Below are 17,654 nucleotides of genomic sequence, written 5' to 3' on the forward strand. Positions count from 1 at the left end.
TACACTGTTATTTTAAATATTAATTTGATATTATATCATAAAATATTAAAAATATTATATTTATAATTTGTATAACAGACAATTCCATCATTTTTGCATCTAATTTCACATGCATTATTATACTGAATCTTTTTTATGAAAAATTATATCTGGATATCTTTTCTGCACCACTAAGCTGTATAAATAATATTTTTCTGAAGCTTTGTTTATATGCCTATTTAGCTGAATATATAAATTTCTCGTGGTAATTGCAGATCTATGTATTATTTTTAAATATTTGCATAACCATGTAACAATTGTGCTGTGCTGTCAATATTCTTCTCGAGCTGAGACGAAAACGTTTACCTGTTACCGGGGTTGAAGAATAAAATGTATTTTGATTGCAAGTGGAGAGGAATAGCAATATATGTAGAAAACCGGTTATAATTTGACATAGTTGATGTACATACATATCGAAGGAGCAATAATTTACGAGAGATGAGATGTATAAATTTTTAAAATGGTTGGCGCCATTGTGATAAAAGGGAGATATTTTGAGACCTAGCGAAGATTTTTTCTACTCGGTGTGATAAAAGGAGTTATGATTATATCTAAGAAAGTGCTTTCAAGAAAGGGGAGTTTTTGTGATGTTAGTAATCGTATGTTGTAAGATAAACTTTATCTACTATCCAACCTAAGATATAACGTTTAATATTTTCGGCGTATGGGTTGATGTAAAAAACTTAATATTGTGAAATATTAATTAAGAAGAAGAAAGTGTGATATTATTATTGGGATCCTATATTAGACATATATGTTGCATGAAGTTCATATTGGAATCAGTAACCGGTTATAAATTCTATAAAACCGAAACATCAGACCTATAACCGGTTATAAATTCTATAAATTTTAGACACAACTAGAGAATGAGTTTAACTTTTTAGAACGAGACGATCTTTTAACATATAAAATGTATCTAAGCGCTTTGGATTTTTGCAGGAAAGAAAAATAGTAGTTGAATATTCTTGATTCTTTGCATTATTATCACACACTCTCTCTCTCTCTTTCTCTCCTCAGTTCTTTGCATTTGTGGTAATAAACAATGTGTTCAGCTCACGTGTAACGTGTAACAGGTCGTATATTAGGGGCACGCTCGGTATTACCACAATTTATACAGTACTGTTACCTGTTAGCTAATTTATATCCTTTTTTTTGTTATCTAGTGCAAAAACCCTTGTTTATAGGCTACGAATGGTAACCCACTTCCCGTCCCGCACCGCAGTTAACAGTAACAAAATTTTTTACATATACCATATATCTATACGTTTTTATAACTGTTAAAACTGCACTGCAGTTAAACTGTTTGTCCCGTACCGCTCAAACCGCAGTTACCATTCGGAGCCATAATTATTCTAAATAAAGAAATTTTCTTCTCGAGAAAATATCAGCCAACACAAACAGAAAATGATTCGTAAGCTTGAAAACTCTTGACCTGGCGAAAACTGATTGCCGAAATTCCACGTGGCTAGTTTTTATTGGCTTATTGGCTCTCATTTGTTTCGCGGCAAAGATTCAGTACAATACGACGACCTCCTCCATGATGTTTCAAGAAGTTTCCGGAACTATGCGTGTTTGAATCCCCCCGAAAGGTAATTAACACGTAAGAAGCGAGGGCATTATCGTCAAATATTCTCCAATCTTAAATTCCTCCTATAAATACCGAAGGCTTCTTCTTCAGCGACAGTTTCATTATCTCGTGAATTTTTCCCCTCTCAAAGCAAAAGAAAACAAAAGGCATGGATTCATTCTCGTCCTTCTTCGATTCTCAACCAGGAAGCAGAAGCTGGAGCTATGATTCTCTCAAAAACCTCCGTCAGATCTCTCCCGCCGTCCAGAATCATCTCAAGAGGGTAACTTCCTTCTTCCTCGAACAAACCGCCGGTTCTTGATTAGAGACGCTAGTTATTCGATTCACAGAGATTCATTCCGTTTTCACGGTGTTGATCGTTGTAGTAGACTCGATCGCATCTCAGTTTTGTTTTAATCGTTGCGATTGTACTTCCTACAAATTTCTAGGGTTTCTAATTTCGTCGTGTTAGTCTCTGTGGAGAACACGATTTGTGATATTGAACTAGTTCTTTGTAATTATACTGATATGCGTTGAGGAGTGTTCTTATTAATTGGGGATGTTATGCTTCTTGTGGAGTTTGTAGGTTTATCTCACTCTGTGTTGTGCTCTCGTTGCGTCTGCGTTTGGAGCTTACCTCCACGTGCTCTGGAACATCGGTGGTATTCTCACTACCATTGGATGCTTTGGAAGCATGATTTGGCTGCTCTCCTCTCCTCCTTATGAGCAAGTACGTGAGCTTTCTTTCGTAAGGTCGCGTGCTTTCTTGTTGTATCCTGACGTTGTTGTTTCTTTTGGTGCAGCAAAAGAGGCTTTCACTTCTGTTCCTGTCTGCTGTTCTCGAAGGTGCTTCAGTTGGTCCCTTGATCAAACTGGCAGTTGATTTTGACCCAAGGTGATTTGCCATTGTCTGTTCATGCTGGATTCTTTGTTAGATTTCTCTTAGAGCTGACACTTATTATCGCATTCCAGCATCCTCGTCACTGCGTTTGTCGGAACTGCGATAGCCTTTATCTGTTTCTCAGGGGCAGCGATGTTGGCAAGACGCAGAGAGTACCTCTACCTCGGAGGACTGCTTTCGTCTGGCTTGTCAATGCTAATGTGGCTTCAGTTTGCCTCTTCCATCTTTGGTGGCTCTGCATCCATCTTTAAGTTTGAGGTACCAATAAGCGTCTCCTTCTACTCTTTTTGTAGTTATTTCTCTTCCAGATTCCTCATATTGATATGGATATGGTGGTGCAGCTCTACTTTGGACTCTTGATCTTTGTGGGATACATGGTGGTGGACACTCAAGATATTATAGAGAAGGCCCACCTCGGTGACATGGATTACGTGAAACATTCGTTGACTCTTTTCACCGATTTTGTAGCTGTGTTTGTTCGTGTTCTCATCATTATGGTAAGTTTATTTCCTACGTGATATTGATTTATCTGTTAAAAGATATCCTTGTTGATGAGGCTTTCTGTTATACAGCTGAAGAACTCGGCAGATAAAGAAGATAAAAAGAAGAGGAGGAGGAACTGAGACTAAAAAGTGAGAAAGAAAGCTAATAGAGTGGGTGTTATGTGTGTTTCAAAAAATAAAAAAGAGTGGGTGTTATAAGTACATACATGAAAGCGTTGGTGTTTTTTACTTGTTTGGAACAGTTTTGGTAACAACACATGTTACTTATTTGTGTATTCCTCTTAGTGACTCCAGATTGTGAATGGATCAGTATCTTGAAACTCTGTTGAAAATTATCAGTTGGGAGCTATGTTTTTGCTAGTTTGATAACGCTTCTGGTAGGCCAGAGAAAAGCAAATATTGGACCTCTTTATCTTGTGGTTCCGCATGTGGCTCGACTCAAAGAATGTTGCTATGTAGGAACGTGTGGTCTCGCAAGGAAAGTGAAGCTATCAACGTCAAGCGGAAAATAATGAGTGTCGTTTTCGTTAGGGTCGTTCTTTCGGCTCAAGTATAATCCAAGATCAACCGAAATTGCAATTCAACCTAAAATAAAATAAGATCAAATTTGTTATATTCTTGCTCTTTTTAAAAAATATTTCTAAGTTAGACGTGACAATCATATTTATAATTTTTAGGGGTTGATTGGAATGAGAGATAAATATTGTAGATTTACTCAATATATCTGAATAAAAAATTTCTGTAGAATTTTGGTGTAGGTTTGATGATATTTTGTTGTTTACTTTCAAATTTTCTAAAAATCGAAGTGTAAGTGTTTTAGGTATTTTGCTTTTTTAAGTAAAAATGTAATTTTTGAAGATCTTTTTAAAACATGATTGAAAGAGATTTGTGGTTTATATAAAATTTTGGCTGAGCACTTTCCAAGAGTTTGTTTTTGGATTCTTAATTTTATGTTTGATTATCAAATCACTATAATAAATTGTTTAAATGGATAGACTATTCAACTAATTTGTTAATTTAGTCATAAATCCTTCGATTTATGTTTCGAGACTCAGATTGGGCTTCATCTTGATCTGCTTGTCACCTAGTTCCATCTCCTTGGCATAAGAATCGGAGGCGTTAGAGTTCGGATACTATGACCCCGCGATGGCAGAGGAACTAATCGAGGAAGCATTCAGTCCATGGGCTGGGCTTCCTTCAGATTACGTGTAGATCATTTTTATGGTTTAATTGATTATCTTAGTGATGTCTTATTTTACTACCGGTTTAGGTCTAGTCTTTTGTAACTATGTGGTCCAATTGATGTGGTTAAAAAATATAATGATGTCTCGATTGGGTAGTGTAGGATCTATCTATATATTCGTAGGTGATCTAGATCTCGCTATTTGTATACATGGTTTAAATTTATGTAAAATTAAAATGTTGTATTTACATTTGGTTAATAAAAATTGTTGTTGAGCCAAAAAATAAAAAGAAACGAGACAACTCACGATTGATAATAAGTGATAGTGTGATACGGAAAGCGCTCTGGTGGAGAGTTGGAAGTAAGTGAAATGCTAAAACATATATGTAATTTTTTTTCATTCTTGGAAAACCTTCGTTTCAATAAAAAAGAACAAAAGAGATAGGACATAACATTCCAGTTAAAACTTTTTGTTTAATTGTTGTTATTTTGTGCTGTAGTGGTTGTGTTTTAGCATGAATGTGAATTGTTAGCAGACCATCATTTGACATACTTTGTTTTTATTTAAGCACCACTCGTGCTGTCGTGCATAACCTTCGTGTATTTTAATTAACCTGATTTCATGCATTAGTTTCATCGCCTGATCTCCACAGTCCGACTGAATGATCATTATTACATTATTCCATCAGAATTTTCGTAAATTAATTAGTACGTAGTTTTTTTTTTTGAAAACTGGCCTATAATTAGGACGTAGTTGGTCACGATTTTCTCTACCGTCTCGTTCCTTTTTACTCTATATAACATCAATTCGATTAACATTTTATATATTGCCATTACAAAATTATTTGACGTTTTATACTTGCAAAATAATTCTATTGTTTCATTATATTTATATCTCTCTTGGGAATATAAAGTACTATTATTTGATTGAGACTCAACATTATTTTTGGAGTTACGTAACAATAATCACTGTTTTCTACAATTTGCTTTTTCCTTGAAATGAAAAACGAAACTTTTGTTACCTAATATTTTTTCTCTTGAGAAATTTGTGATGGCGCGTGAAGGTGTCATCAATTAACCTAATAAACTGATACTTCATACTCATACATCTCATCGTAACATGTTATAAGTTCACCAAACCTCAACATTATGTGGATCTCGATCATGGATGACTGCATGTTCAATTTTTAAAAGTTTATATGTATGTAGCTAACTTAGTGGGAATAGTATAACACGCGTAGACACGCAGTAATGTACCCAAATTAGTTCACTAATCACATTCACGAAACTAAAGAAGTGGGACCCATCACTTAAAAATACTTTAACCTAATCAAACGGTGAAGAAAAGAGTTTTGTCCATGATCGTCGTCCTCATTACGGCCGGTGACTCCAATAAACCATTTTTGTTTGATATTCAAAAATCTATTAATAAAACTGTAGATATAATTCACCAAACGTCATGCCATCACATACTTTCAAATAAGTTAAAACCTAATCTTATAGCCAAGTCTTATCTTTATATTAAAAAGACAATTATTTACATCAATATCTACACTTTTATTTTTACTAAAAAAATATCTACACTTTTTAATTTAAAAGTGAAAAGAACAAACCTTGTTGATTTCATCTTTCCTTTCCAACTCTTTCTTTATTGGTTTAACACTTGGAGATGACATTTTATTAAGAAAAAAGGTTGGTTTGTGACAAAAGATCAACTAAAATATATTACATAATGTAAATCAGAGAAATGAGACTAAGTTGTAGTTTAATTGACAATTAACAGAATTATCTTTCAATATAATAATGTTGTAGACATTGTACTATATTTTTTTACATCAATTGTACTACAAACATTCATAGAATAGGGTATTTTAATAATAGGAAACTGTAATCTCAGTAATTGGTATTTTTATTCAGTGTAATATTACACGGTTCCATAATCTTATCAATATTTTATTATATTTTTCTGATGACTAATATAACTGTCATCATTAATAAATATTAATTATCTTCGTTGGAATCAAAGGAAAAAACAAATAAGAAGAAAAGTCTATAGTCAGCAAGCAGGAACCATGAGGCATAACAAGCAATGATATTCCTCCAGCCCCATCGTCACTTTCTTACCATTGGAGGTTTCTCTATGAATAATTGAGTTAAGATCAATTATTTTAATTTGTTTACAAAAGAAATGCCTCAATATATAATCCGTTCACAGTGTTTGGTGCGTTTCAAACGCAAAAACACGTTCGAAAATTTGTATGTAATTCATAAATTTTATTGTTTAATACGTTATCAGTTAAAATATTCTCTAGAAAGTATTGAGATGTGCTCACTTATTTTTAATTATTATAAAAAGTCACATGTAAATAGCCTTGGTTAGTATTTACCACAACTACAAAATAGATAAAAGTACTTATTTGTATTTCAATTTAACATGTAAACATGTATAGTATATTTGAACAAAATCTTCCTACTTAACCATTTACACACTGTTAATCAAATGGAAATGTCCTTTTGAATATTTTTAACAAAAAGAGCTAAGCGATTTAAAATCTCTAAGTTAAGTATACATTAAAGTTCCACAAAAATACTTGTTAAAAGTTCTCTTTCTTCCCTAATTTTTTTTTCAAATGCGATCTTTAACATATCTAAATTTAGCTCTGGGGCAGTTTCTGCTTCGTCACTTTGTATATCCGCACTAATTTTTTCCGGCGCTTAAGGGATAGAGACAGGCTATCCAATTTGTTTTCCACTGATTTAGCGAAGGTTATATCTATTGAGTGGTGGAGCATCAAACCTCTTTGAACCGAGGTTCGGCGTGTTGACCCATTGTAAGGTTGTGTCTTTGCGCTTAATGGAGGCAACAAATTAGCTTTGTTGGTTCGTTACCATCTCATCTGGTGGCTGTATGTCTACGAATTTGGTTGATTTTTTTTTGCGTTTGTGGCTTGGAATTGCGGGTGTCTATATCGTCTCTGGCAGACAAATCCATCTCTTTGGCGGTTAATCTCCATTTGCATGTCCTCCTTGCATTCTAGTTCAAGTTTTGTTTGTGTCATTCACGTTTGGCTTCTGAGTTGTGTCGATTCTTTTCATCTCTTAACCTTCGTTCCTGTGTGATTGTGAGGCGCTAAAAAGACCAGACATGGTTCTCCTGTTCTGGACTAGGGCGTCGTTTTGCAACCAGATCGAATATGTTCGACGAGGAGACCTGGGTGTGGATTAGTCCTTCCAGGACCACGATGTCTGTTTGGATGTTTTGGCAAACTGATTTTTCTTTTCAGGATTTAATAAAGTTAGATCTAGAGGTTGTCGTCTTCGTAATCCACCATTGTTCCAGAGTGACAATCGTCTTTGCTCTCGACGGATGGAGACGGTTGGCATTCTTTGCCGATCATTGTTCCATGCATTGTGGATTCTCCTTCAAGTTTGTTTCACTCTCCATTCTTGACCTCCAATGCTTAAAGCGTTAATGTCAATTTTGGTTGCAAGTTTGAAGAGATCTTTATGATCTAGCTATACCGGTTATGTCATGTGAGTTACCAACAACCGAGGTGAACACCACGTTTCAATGATTAACATCAACGGTAGAGAACGAAAAGTGATACTTTAAGAATTATGATGGAGCAGTTTAGTGGTTAAACGAAACTAGACTTACGAAATTTGAATTAATTTTGTTTGTTCGATTTAAGTTTATGGTCAACATTTGAATTCCCGATCAGAAGTAAATGTTAAAAAAGTATACATTAATATTTTTTTAATAGATATGAAAATGTAAGTAAATAGAAGAGGACGCTGAAACATTAACTTTCATTATACAAAAAAAAATAGCCATAGCCTCACCACTTTCTCTCTCTCTCTTTCCCATTTTCACAGCCATTTGTTAGATTCCTCTCTCCCTCTCTCTCTCTTCTTTTTCTATTGGGTTGTTTATTAGAGACTGATTAGCTCAAAGGAACCCAAAAGAGAATTCTTCCCTTCTCTTCCATTTTTTTCTAAATTTTCTGGGCTCTTATTTGTTTTCCTCTCCGGCCAATTTTCTAAGAAGAAGACTTTTGAGTTTCTGGGTTTTTCCTTCGCAGTGAAGCTTCTCAATACCCACCCATAGAACCTATATACTGAAGCAAATTACAGATTAATAAGAATTTGTTCAGAGTCTCTATACTTGGTGTTACTATAAGCTATCTATTATCTCTATATTAATAACTTTTTGTAAAAAAAAAAAAAGATAAAAGAAGAGATGGGGAAGCAAGGGCCTTGCTATCACTGTGGAGTTACAAGTGAGTTCTTGTTGTTTCTCCAAATCAAGATTTGTTTTCTTGTGGGATAAAAGTCCATAACTTGAGAGCTGTTTACAGATTGTTTCATAATAGGAAAGAAAGAAGAACTGCTTTCAATTTGATTATGTGTAACATTTGTTGTGAACAGGCACACCTCTCTGGCGAAACGGGCCACCGGAGAAGCCGGTACTGTGCAATGCGTGTGGCTCCAGATGGAGAACGAAGGGATCACTAGTTAACTACACGCCACTTCATGCTCGTGCTGAAGGTGATGAGGTTGAGATTGAAGATCGAAGAGGTGGTCAAAAGATGATGATGATTAATGGAATGTCTATGAACAGAAAGAGGAAACCATACCAAGAAAGCTTCACATTTAAGAGAACCAGCTTGGAGTTCAGTAACGGTTTCAAGAAGAGGGTTTTAGAGGAAGAAGCTAGCAACAATAGGTCGAGTTCAGGGTCTGTTGTATCGAACTCGGAGAGCTGTGATCAGTCCAACGCGTGGGAAACGAGTTTTGCTGCTTGTAGGAAGAGGACGTGTGTGGGGCGTCCGAAGGCTGCTTCTTCTTCTGTTGAGAAGCTCACAAAGGATCTCTTTAGTATTCTACAGGAACAGCAGTCTTCTTGTTGTGTCTCTGGTACTTCGGAGGAAGAGTTGCTGTTTGAGAATGAGTCACCGATGGTGATAGGACATGGGAGTGTTCTTTTGAGAGATCCTCGTGAGGACTCTGAGGCTAGCTCGCTCTTGGTTGAGAGCAGCAAGTCCTCATCAATACATTCTCATAACTTTGGTGCAAAAGCTATAAAGCAGGAGCAACTCAAGAGGTAAAAATAACATGTGAAAGCCTTCTAGACAAGTAAAGACTCTGATTTTAGCAAGTGTTAATGATGTATTTGGTTGCAGGACCAAATCTCAAGTCTTGGGGAGACATAGTTTACCACTCTGTAACATAGATTTGAAGGTAAAATTCATTTGCAGCTCCCAAAAGTTTTTGTTTTCTTTGAATATTGATTTGAATGCTTTCTGCAGTATGTTTTCAACTTTGATGAGTTCAAAGAAAAATTCACAAAGGAAGAGCAACAAACACTGATGAAACTACTTCCTCAAGTTGATCTTCCTGATAGGTTAAATGCAACTTCAGTCTTTACAGATTTTTTTCATCAGCTACTTCTGAGTTCTTAATTTTTTTTGTTTTCTCTATTTCGCCAGCCTCTTGAGCATGTTTGAGAGTTCTCAGTTCAAAGAAAACTTCTCCTTGTTTCAGCAACTAGTCGCAGATGGTGTCTTTGGAACATCAACTTCTTCCTCTGGATCAAAACTTGAAGAGTTTAAGACACTTGCAAAGCTTGCTTTATCCGATCCTGACAAATCCCATTTGTTGGAAAGCTATCAGATGCTCAAGGTTTAACGTCATATACTCTTCTTGAAACAAAATAGTTTCTTGTCTTGCGGCTTCTTATCGTAGACCTTCGCCTCAGGAACAGAGAAAAGGGATTGAAGACTCATCAAGGGTCTCAAACCAGACTCCATCAGATAATCATAGTCTAGTAACCATTGAAAGACCTTGTGAAAGCTTAAACCAAAACTTCTCAGGTCAATTCAAAGACTCTTCAATAAAGGCAATCCATAGCTTTATGCAATAAAAATCTGTTTGTTTCTGATTAGTTTGAGTTTTGCATTCTCCAGAGACAAGGGTTGTGATGAAGAGCCCCAAAGAAGTAATGAAGATTAGATCAAAACACATTGAAACCAAAGAGATTATAGAGAACAGTGTCTCTTCTCTTAACCATATGAGCTACGGTGGGTCTATGGTGTGTGGTGGCTATGAAGATAATGATAACTCTTATCAGGATCTTCTTCTTGATGTGCCGTCAAATGGATCATTCCCTCAGGCAGAGCTTCTTCACATGATATGATATGAAAGAAGAAAGTTTCTCAAACTCAATTGTTATTTCTCAGAACAAAGACTTAAAAGACTCTTTACAGATCTCTCTCTGATCTGAGGAGAAAACTCTTTCACCCTTTTTGACTTGTTCTGAGAAAAAATGTGGCCAAATGAGTTTTTTTCTGCAATAGAAATTGCTATCATCTGCAGATATACATAATATAAAAAAAGGAAGGGTTTTTTTTATGTAAGGGCACTTTTGGGCGGTCATATACTGTCTTCTCGTTCTCACTACTAAACTTGGAGAACAAGGAAGTTTCGTTTCCTTATTGAAATATTTTTCTTGTGCTCAAAAGATGAGATTTATAAGAACATATCCTCCTATAGTATTAAGATACTAGAAAAATATTTTAGTAAGTAATTATTTTAATTATACTAAGAACTATATGCATAAATATTAGTAAGTAATTATACTAAGAACTATATGCATAAATATTTTAGTAAGTAATTATTTTGTACTAAGAACTATATGCATAAATATTTTAGTAAGTAATTATTTTAATTATAAAAAAAAATTAATAGATGTTTATTATTTTATTACAAATTATTAAAATCGTAACATATACTGTTTTACAATTGACAATTTTGCTATATTCGATACCACACTGAACTTTATTTTCTATTTACACACCAGAGATCTTTGTTAAGTTTTTTTAATCAATGAATTAGTTTCCTTGAAATTTAAATATTTTCTTTTTGGTGTAAACGTATCAATAAACCTTGGTAAAATCACTAAAATGAATAGAACTTCCACATGTAATCTGCATTTTTACAAACTTGAAGAATACGGTTATTGATTTAACTGCAGTTAATTTTTACACAAAAGCAATCATGCGAACCTTATGGTTAGAATTGTGGGATCCACAAAAACTAACGGCGTTAAAAGTATATTTTGAGAAATAAAAAGTTAAAAGGAGTCAAAAGTCTCTCTCCACTAATTCTCTTCAACACTCTCTCTACCAGAAATTTTCTTTCTTTCCCGGCGACGATTAGTTTCGCCGGAGCCGGAGAGAAAACGCAGACGAGCTCGAAGAAGAAGAAGAAGATCTATCAGTCGTTTACTGTTCTTGACCCTCGGGTAATGCATTTCTTCTTACCTCTGGGCTCGGCTCATTCTTGTGAAGTTTGATAGAGAAAGAAGATCTCTCAAAAGTAGATATCTGTGGTTGATTTGTGTAGAAATTGAATTGTTGAATCTATAATGTTAGTAAAGGAATCGACTTTGTAATGTTTTTGACAGGAAGGATGAATGGTTCACGTAAGCGATCAATCGTCTACGCCATTCGAGATTACCCACTTGGCTGTGGAACTCACCCTCAGAGATCCATCAAGATTCCAAGAACTAGTGATGTCAAGCAACAAGACCCTGCAGGGTTTAAAATCCCTGTTCGTGATTGCGATGTTGCAGCTCCTACATATAAGAGAACCTGTTTGAAACAAGAGCCAGCCTTTAGAAACCCTCTCCATGATCGTGTTCTTGCGGCTCCAAGGTTTAAAGGAGCTTGCTCCAAACAAGAAGCAGCTTTTAGAAGCTCTGATCAACATGTTCTTGCTGCAGCTCCAAAACCGCAAGGAGCTTGTCTCAAACAAGACCCAGAGCTTAAAAACTCTGTTCGTGATTACACTGTTGCAGCTCCTTCGCCTAAGGGAACATGTCTCAAACAAGAGCCAGCCTTTAGAAACTCTCACCATGCTCCTGTTGTTGCAGCTCCAAGGTTTAAAGAAGCTTCTTCTAAACAAGAACCAGCGTTTAGAAGCTCTGATCAACACGGTCTCACTCCTCGTGAGCAAGTGCTTGAGGTCCTGCGTCTTTTCAAAGATGTGTTCAGACAGTTGGACCGAGATAAACAAGCGAGGCTCCTCGGCGGAGACTTATTCGACGCTACAGCTAGAATAGACATCCGAACGCTAGATGTGTTAGAGAAAATGGGGAAACAAGTCAACACAGAGAAGAGAATCGGAGTGGTTCCTGGAGTCAACGTTGGAGACGAGTTTCAGTACAAAACCGAACTCCGTCTTGTCGGGCTTCATTTCAAGACCATGTGCGGGATCGATTACATGAATGTCGGAGATGTTAAGCTTGCAACAAGCATCGTTTCCTCGGAAGGGTATGGTTACAGCGATAAGTTTGGTGCAGGTGTTGTGGTTTATACAGGTGAAGGAGGTAACGTGGTGAGCAAGGAAAAGAAAACTGAAGATCAGAGATTGGTTAAAGGGAACTTGGCTTTGGCTAATAGTATGAGGAAGAGGAGTTTAGTGAGAGTGATACGTGGTGAAGAGAGGCTGGATAAGAAAGGGAAGCGGTATGTGTATGATGGATTGTATTTGGTTGATAAGTACTGGTTAGAGAAGGAGGTTAGAGGTACTACTGTTTACAAGTTTAAGCTTTGTAAAGTCCCTGGTCAACCTCCTCTCTGTTGACTTGAGAAGAATTACTTTTAGATGTATGAAATAAATTTGATATTGTGCAATAAGATTTTGAGGGGACAAGGTCGATTTTACTAACTTAAAATGGAGTTATTTATATTTTATAAATAAATAAATAAATCAATTGACTATAAGACAGAAAGTACAGAAAATAAAGACTTACGCAAATGACAAAAGCTAAATTACTATTAGAAAATAATAAAAGGTACAAATAAAAAATTGGATGAAAATTTTAACCATTATTTATATCAAAGGATTTTGAATTAAATATACTTATATTCAGTTTATATGGATAATGCAGGGCAATCCTATAACCCACCCTAAATTTATGGATCAACAAAATTTGGTATATATTATAAGAAAACCAGAAACACAAACTCTTAGGGGACTACATTTTTGGATCAAGATTTGAGTAAATCCAAGAAAAATTGAGATTTGAGTAAATCTTAAAATGATTTGAGTAAAGTTTCATGGGGTTTTGAAGAAATTTTGAGAGTTTTTGAAGAATTTGTTTTTAATTTTAAATATTTCTAAATAATATTTTTTTTTTAAATTACTATAGTTTGATATTTATCGTTTTATGAAAAATATAAGAATTTTTAAAAATCAACTTTCAAAGAAGTTTTATTTTTTTCTATTTAAAATTGTTTTTTTTAAATGTGAAGTAAATTTTTTATTTTTTTTTAAGAAGTTTCAAATACCATCATAAGAAGTGGTATTTAATCATTGTTTTCACTATAAAATATCATCCAAACTGAGCTAGAGAATTATCTTCTCATGGTTGGTTTATGTAACTATGTAGCAAACACATCTCTCTTCATTCTTTGGCCGGGCTCGGTCTCTTTTATCTTCTTGTCTATGTAGACGATATTTTAATCACTAGAAACGATGAGCCAACGATGCAGTGAATTCTTCATCAACTAGCAAATCATTTTTCCATCATCAACTAGCAAATCATTTTTCCATTAACGGTCCGAAAGAGTTGAATTATTTTCTCGGCGTTAAAGATGTGTGTACCTTTGCTGGACTTCACTTGTCTCAAAGGAAATATATCATGGACCTGTTTCATAAACATGGGATGGCTGATGCAAAACCCATGGGAACACCAATGGCATCCTCGCCTAAGCTCACTCTCTGCTCAGGCACGTCACTCTCGGACCCAACGACATATCGTCAACTTGTGGGAAGTCTACAATACCTTGCCTTCACCAGATTAGACGTATCATGTAGTGGATCGCCTCTCTCAGTTTATGCATCGGCCCACAGGCCTTCATCTTCAAGCTGGTAAAAGATTTCTTCGCTATCTCGCAGGCACTGTTACGCATGGAATCTTCTTCTCTGTGACAAACTCACTATCATTACATGGCTTCTCAGATGCAGATTGGGCTGGTGATTCGGATGATTACATGTCGACTAATGCCTTCATCATCTATCTCGGCAGTCATCCTATATCCTGGTCAGCCAAGAAGCAGAAGAGTGTTGCCAAGTCTTCAACTGAACCTGAATACAGGTCAGTTGCAAACACAGCTTCGGAGTTACGTTGGATATGCAATCTCTTGAATGAGTTGGGCATTACTCTTCATGCGATTCCTGTTATCTACTGCAATAATGTTGGTGCCACCTTTCTTTGTGCCAATCATGTGTTCCATTCAAGAATGATGCATGTCGCATTAGATTACCACTTCATATGAGGACATATTCAAAATGGTTTGCTCAGAGTCGCACATGTGAGCCACGAGACCAGCTTGCAGATGCTTTGACACAACCATTACCACGCACCAAGTTCATCAAGCTCAGAGACAAGACAAGAGTGTCCACTGCCCCCTCCGTCTTGCGGGGGCGTGGAAAGGATACATTAGTATCCCGAAGAAATCTCTCTAATATATTCTGTATCATACACTTATGGAATGTACTCTTAATACCTAGACCTTGCTGGGAAGACTTTCGATACAATTTTCCATTCAGTTCTTCATATTTAACCAAATATTTTCTAACAGTCTTGTATATTACTGTCAGTTCCCCGTTAACTTGTCTCAGACCAACTGACCCAATGATGTTCTTGACACTGCACAGCTCTCCTTGATATCACTACGTCATAATATCATCACTCTGAGCTGAAACCCCTTCCTCTATTTACTTGTATGAGGAATATACCAACACGTTGATTTCCTGTGCACTGATATTCTTCTTCTTGTTCTCACTTTATTTCTTCTCCTCCCGCAAACATAACATGTGCCCATCTTGCACCGCTATTTAAACTCAAATAAGACACACCGTCTTACTTACGTGTTAGAAAGACTATTGACACAAGACCCATAACATATTGCGAGTTAACTTTGAGAACCAATGCACTCTCCTACGCCTGAACTTCCTTTAGCCCATCACTACAGCTTCTTCGAATGTTCACGAAACACCACCATCTTTCTTCAAACCATAACCTGAAGCTGTAACATCATCTACACCTTGATCTAGACTCCTTCCCATTTAGATAGATCAGTTTTGAATACACTTTGTACCACCATGAGTAATGTAACCTGCTACCTAACTTCAACCTTGTTAGGAAGACTTTATATACTGACCTTGTTCAAATCCCTTAAGATGAGTGTTGTTGCTTAAACACCTTGTACTTCCCTAAGCCAAAGACACGTTACTCTTTGATCTGCGATTCCGTTGAAACTCTGTGATCTTTTCTACACCCGCAATCAAAACCTATATGGTTCTGATACCACTTGTTAGGAGTTATTTATCGCTAAATTTCTTAATTCTTTAACACAGATAATTTGATCACCGAATTCCCGGTCTCAAACCGGTAATATCTCGGATGGGAACCGTCTCCACTACAAGAAAACAGCGGTATTCTGACGGACGTTCCGACGGAAAATGAATTCCTCGGAATATACCGAGGCATTTCCGAGGCAATTCCGAGGAAACACAAAATTTTGCTTCCTCGGTATTCCGTCGGAATATTCCGACGGAATTCCGAGGAAAATTCATCTCGTCGGAATATTCCGACGGAATACCGAGGAAACTAGTATTCCTCGGAAAAAACCGATGAATTCTGAGGAAATATTATAGACGTTAGAGAGCCGTTGGGGGATTTTAAAAATTCCGAGGAAATTCCGACGAACTAGCCGTTTGCATCGGAATTCCGTCGGAATTTCCTCGGACCGTCGGCAGGATTTCAACTATAAATACAAGCACCCCTCTTCCTCTTTATTCACTCCATATCTTCATCCTCCCTCTCACTTTCTTTACACACGAATTTGATTCATAAAAAACATGTCTTCTTCAAATTATTTTCGTTCTTGGATCGATCGACCTCATTTGGATCCGAACACGAGATTGCTTACGGAAGAATACCAACAAGGTATAACCGAATTCATGGGGTTAGTTCACCGACAACCGGAAGCAAAAACAGGTATGTTAAGATGTCCTTGCTCTAATTGTAAAAATAAAAAAGTTATTAAAGAATGGGATGTTTGGACTCATCTATATTTGAGTGGGTTTACACGAAGTTACAAAATTTGGTATCATCATGGAGAAACTGATTATGAACTTGGTAGTACTAGCGAACCTCAGCCAGCGGTTAGATTAGAAGATCCAATTAGAACGGATGTAGATTACGGTGTAGGTACTGAGCAGATGGTAAATGATCATTTTAGAGGGGAAGATTTACCCAATGCCGAAGCTAGGAGATTTTATGATATGTTGGATGCTGGAAAGCAACCATTGTACGAAGGTTGCAGAGATGGTCATTCAGCTTTATCATCTGCTACAAGATTGATGGGCATTAAGACGGATTATAATTTGGCTGAAGACTGTGTGGATGCGATTGCTGATTATGTAAAAGGTATTCTACCCGAAGATAATGTAGCTCCTGGCTCATACTACGAGGTTCAGAAACTCGTAGCTGGTCTTGGTTTATCGTATCAGGTAATAGATGTATGCAGAGACAACTGCATGATTTATTGGAGGGCGGATGAACAGCGGGTTTCATGCAAATTTTGTGGGAAGCCTCGTTATAAAGATACGAGTGGAAGAGTTCCAGTACCATATAAAAGGATGTGGTATTTGCCTTTGACGGAAAGGTTGCAGAGGCTGTATCTGTCTGAACGCACAGCGAAACCAATGAGATGGCATGCGGAGCACTCAACAGATGGTGAGATCATACATCCTTCAGATGCAAAAGCGTGGAAGCATTTCCAATCAAAGTATCCCGACTTTGCGTATGAGAGAAGAAATGTCTACCTTGGATTATGTACTGATGGTTTCAGCCCGTTTGGCAAGAGTGGAAGACAGTATTCTCTATGGCCAGTCATTCTTACACCATACAACCTACCCCCAAACTTGTGCTTGCGACGAGAGTTTTTGTTTCTCTCGATTCTCGTTCCCGGACCAGAGCATCCTAAGAGATCACTTGATGTGTTTCTTCAGCCACTAATATATGAGTTGCAACAACTATGGACTCAAGGTGCTGAAACATACGATGTTTCGTATAAAGAAAACTTTCAAATGCGGGCAGTACTAATGTGGACAATAAGTGATTTTCCAGCATATGGTATGTTATCTGGATGGACAACGCATGGAAGGCTATCATGTCCATATTGTCAAGATAACACTGATGCTTTCCAACTAAAACACGGAAGGAAAACGTGTTGGTTTGACTGTCACAGGAGATTTCTACCACCAGATCATCCATATCGTAGAAGTAGGAATTTGTTTACGAAGAACAAGAGGGTGTTTGACAGTCCACCTCCGGAAATTCGTGGGAAAGATTTGAAGACACAACTTAGAGACTTCGGAGAAGAA

At 36.6% G+C, this 17,654-nt stretch overlaps 3 protein-coding genes across 4 annotated transcripts; all 3 read left to right on the plus strand.

Moving 5' to 3' along the window:
* Positions 1-1,593: 1,593 nt before the first annotated feature.
* On the plus strand, positions 1,594-3,370 carry LOC106400628 (bax inhibitor 1-like). The gene is made up of 6 exons (XM_013840990.3): positions 1,594-1,889; positions 2,193-2,336; positions 2,410-2,501; positions 2,579-2,765; positions 2,849-3,004; positions 3,080-3,370. Exons 1-6 carry the CDS (start codon positions 1,776-1,778, stop codon positions 3,128-3,130), a joined length of 744 nt encoding a protein of 247 aa, XP_013696444.1. The 5' UTR covers positions 1,594-1,775; the 3' UTR covers positions 3,131-3,370.
* Positions 3,371-7,998: 4,628 nt separating this feature from the next.
* On the plus strand, positions 7,999-10,713 carry LOC125574848 (GATA transcription factor 27-like). 2 transcript variants are annotated; one of them, XM_048759007.1, is made up of 7 exons: positions 7,999-8,473; positions 8,622-9,297; positions 9,377-9,434; positions 9,503-9,597; positions 9,683-9,875; positions 9,952-10,066; positions 10,160-10,713. In XM_048759007.1, the coding sequence occupies exons 1-7, from the start codon at positions 8,434-8,436 to the stop codon at positions 10,387-10,389; spliced, it is 1,407 nt and encodes a 468-aa protein (XP_048614964.1). In that variant the 5' UTR covers positions 7,999-8,433; the 3' UTR covers positions 10,390-10,713. The 2 variants fall into 2 exon arrangements, with proteins under 2 accessions (XP_048614964.1, XP_048614966.1); XM_048759009.1 differs by having other exon boundaries at positions 8,015-8,473; positions 9,958-10,066.
* Positions 10,714-11,320: 607 nt separating this feature from the next.
* Positions 11,321-12,930, plus strand: LOC106400654 (YDG domain-containing protein At5g47150-like). The gene is made up of 2 exons (XM_013841020.3): positions 11,321-11,496; positions 11,659-12,930. The coding sequence occupies exon 2, from the start codon at positions 11,664-11,666 to the stop codon at positions 12,837-12,839; it is 1,176 nt and encodes a 391-aa protein (XP_013696474.1). The 5' UTR covers positions 11,321-11,496; positions 11,659-11,663; the 3' UTR covers positions 12,840-12,930.
* Positions 12,931-17,654: the final 4,724 nt, after the last annotated feature.

The sequence above is a fragment of the Brassica napus genome, chromosome A2 (assembly GCF_020379485.1).
Source record: "Brassica napus cultivar Da-Ae chromosome A2, Da-Ae, whole genome shotgun sequence".
In the NCBI taxonomy this organism is placed as follows: Eukaryota; Viridiplantae; Streptophyta; class Magnoliopsida; order Brassicales; family Brassicaceae; genus Brassica; species Brassica napus.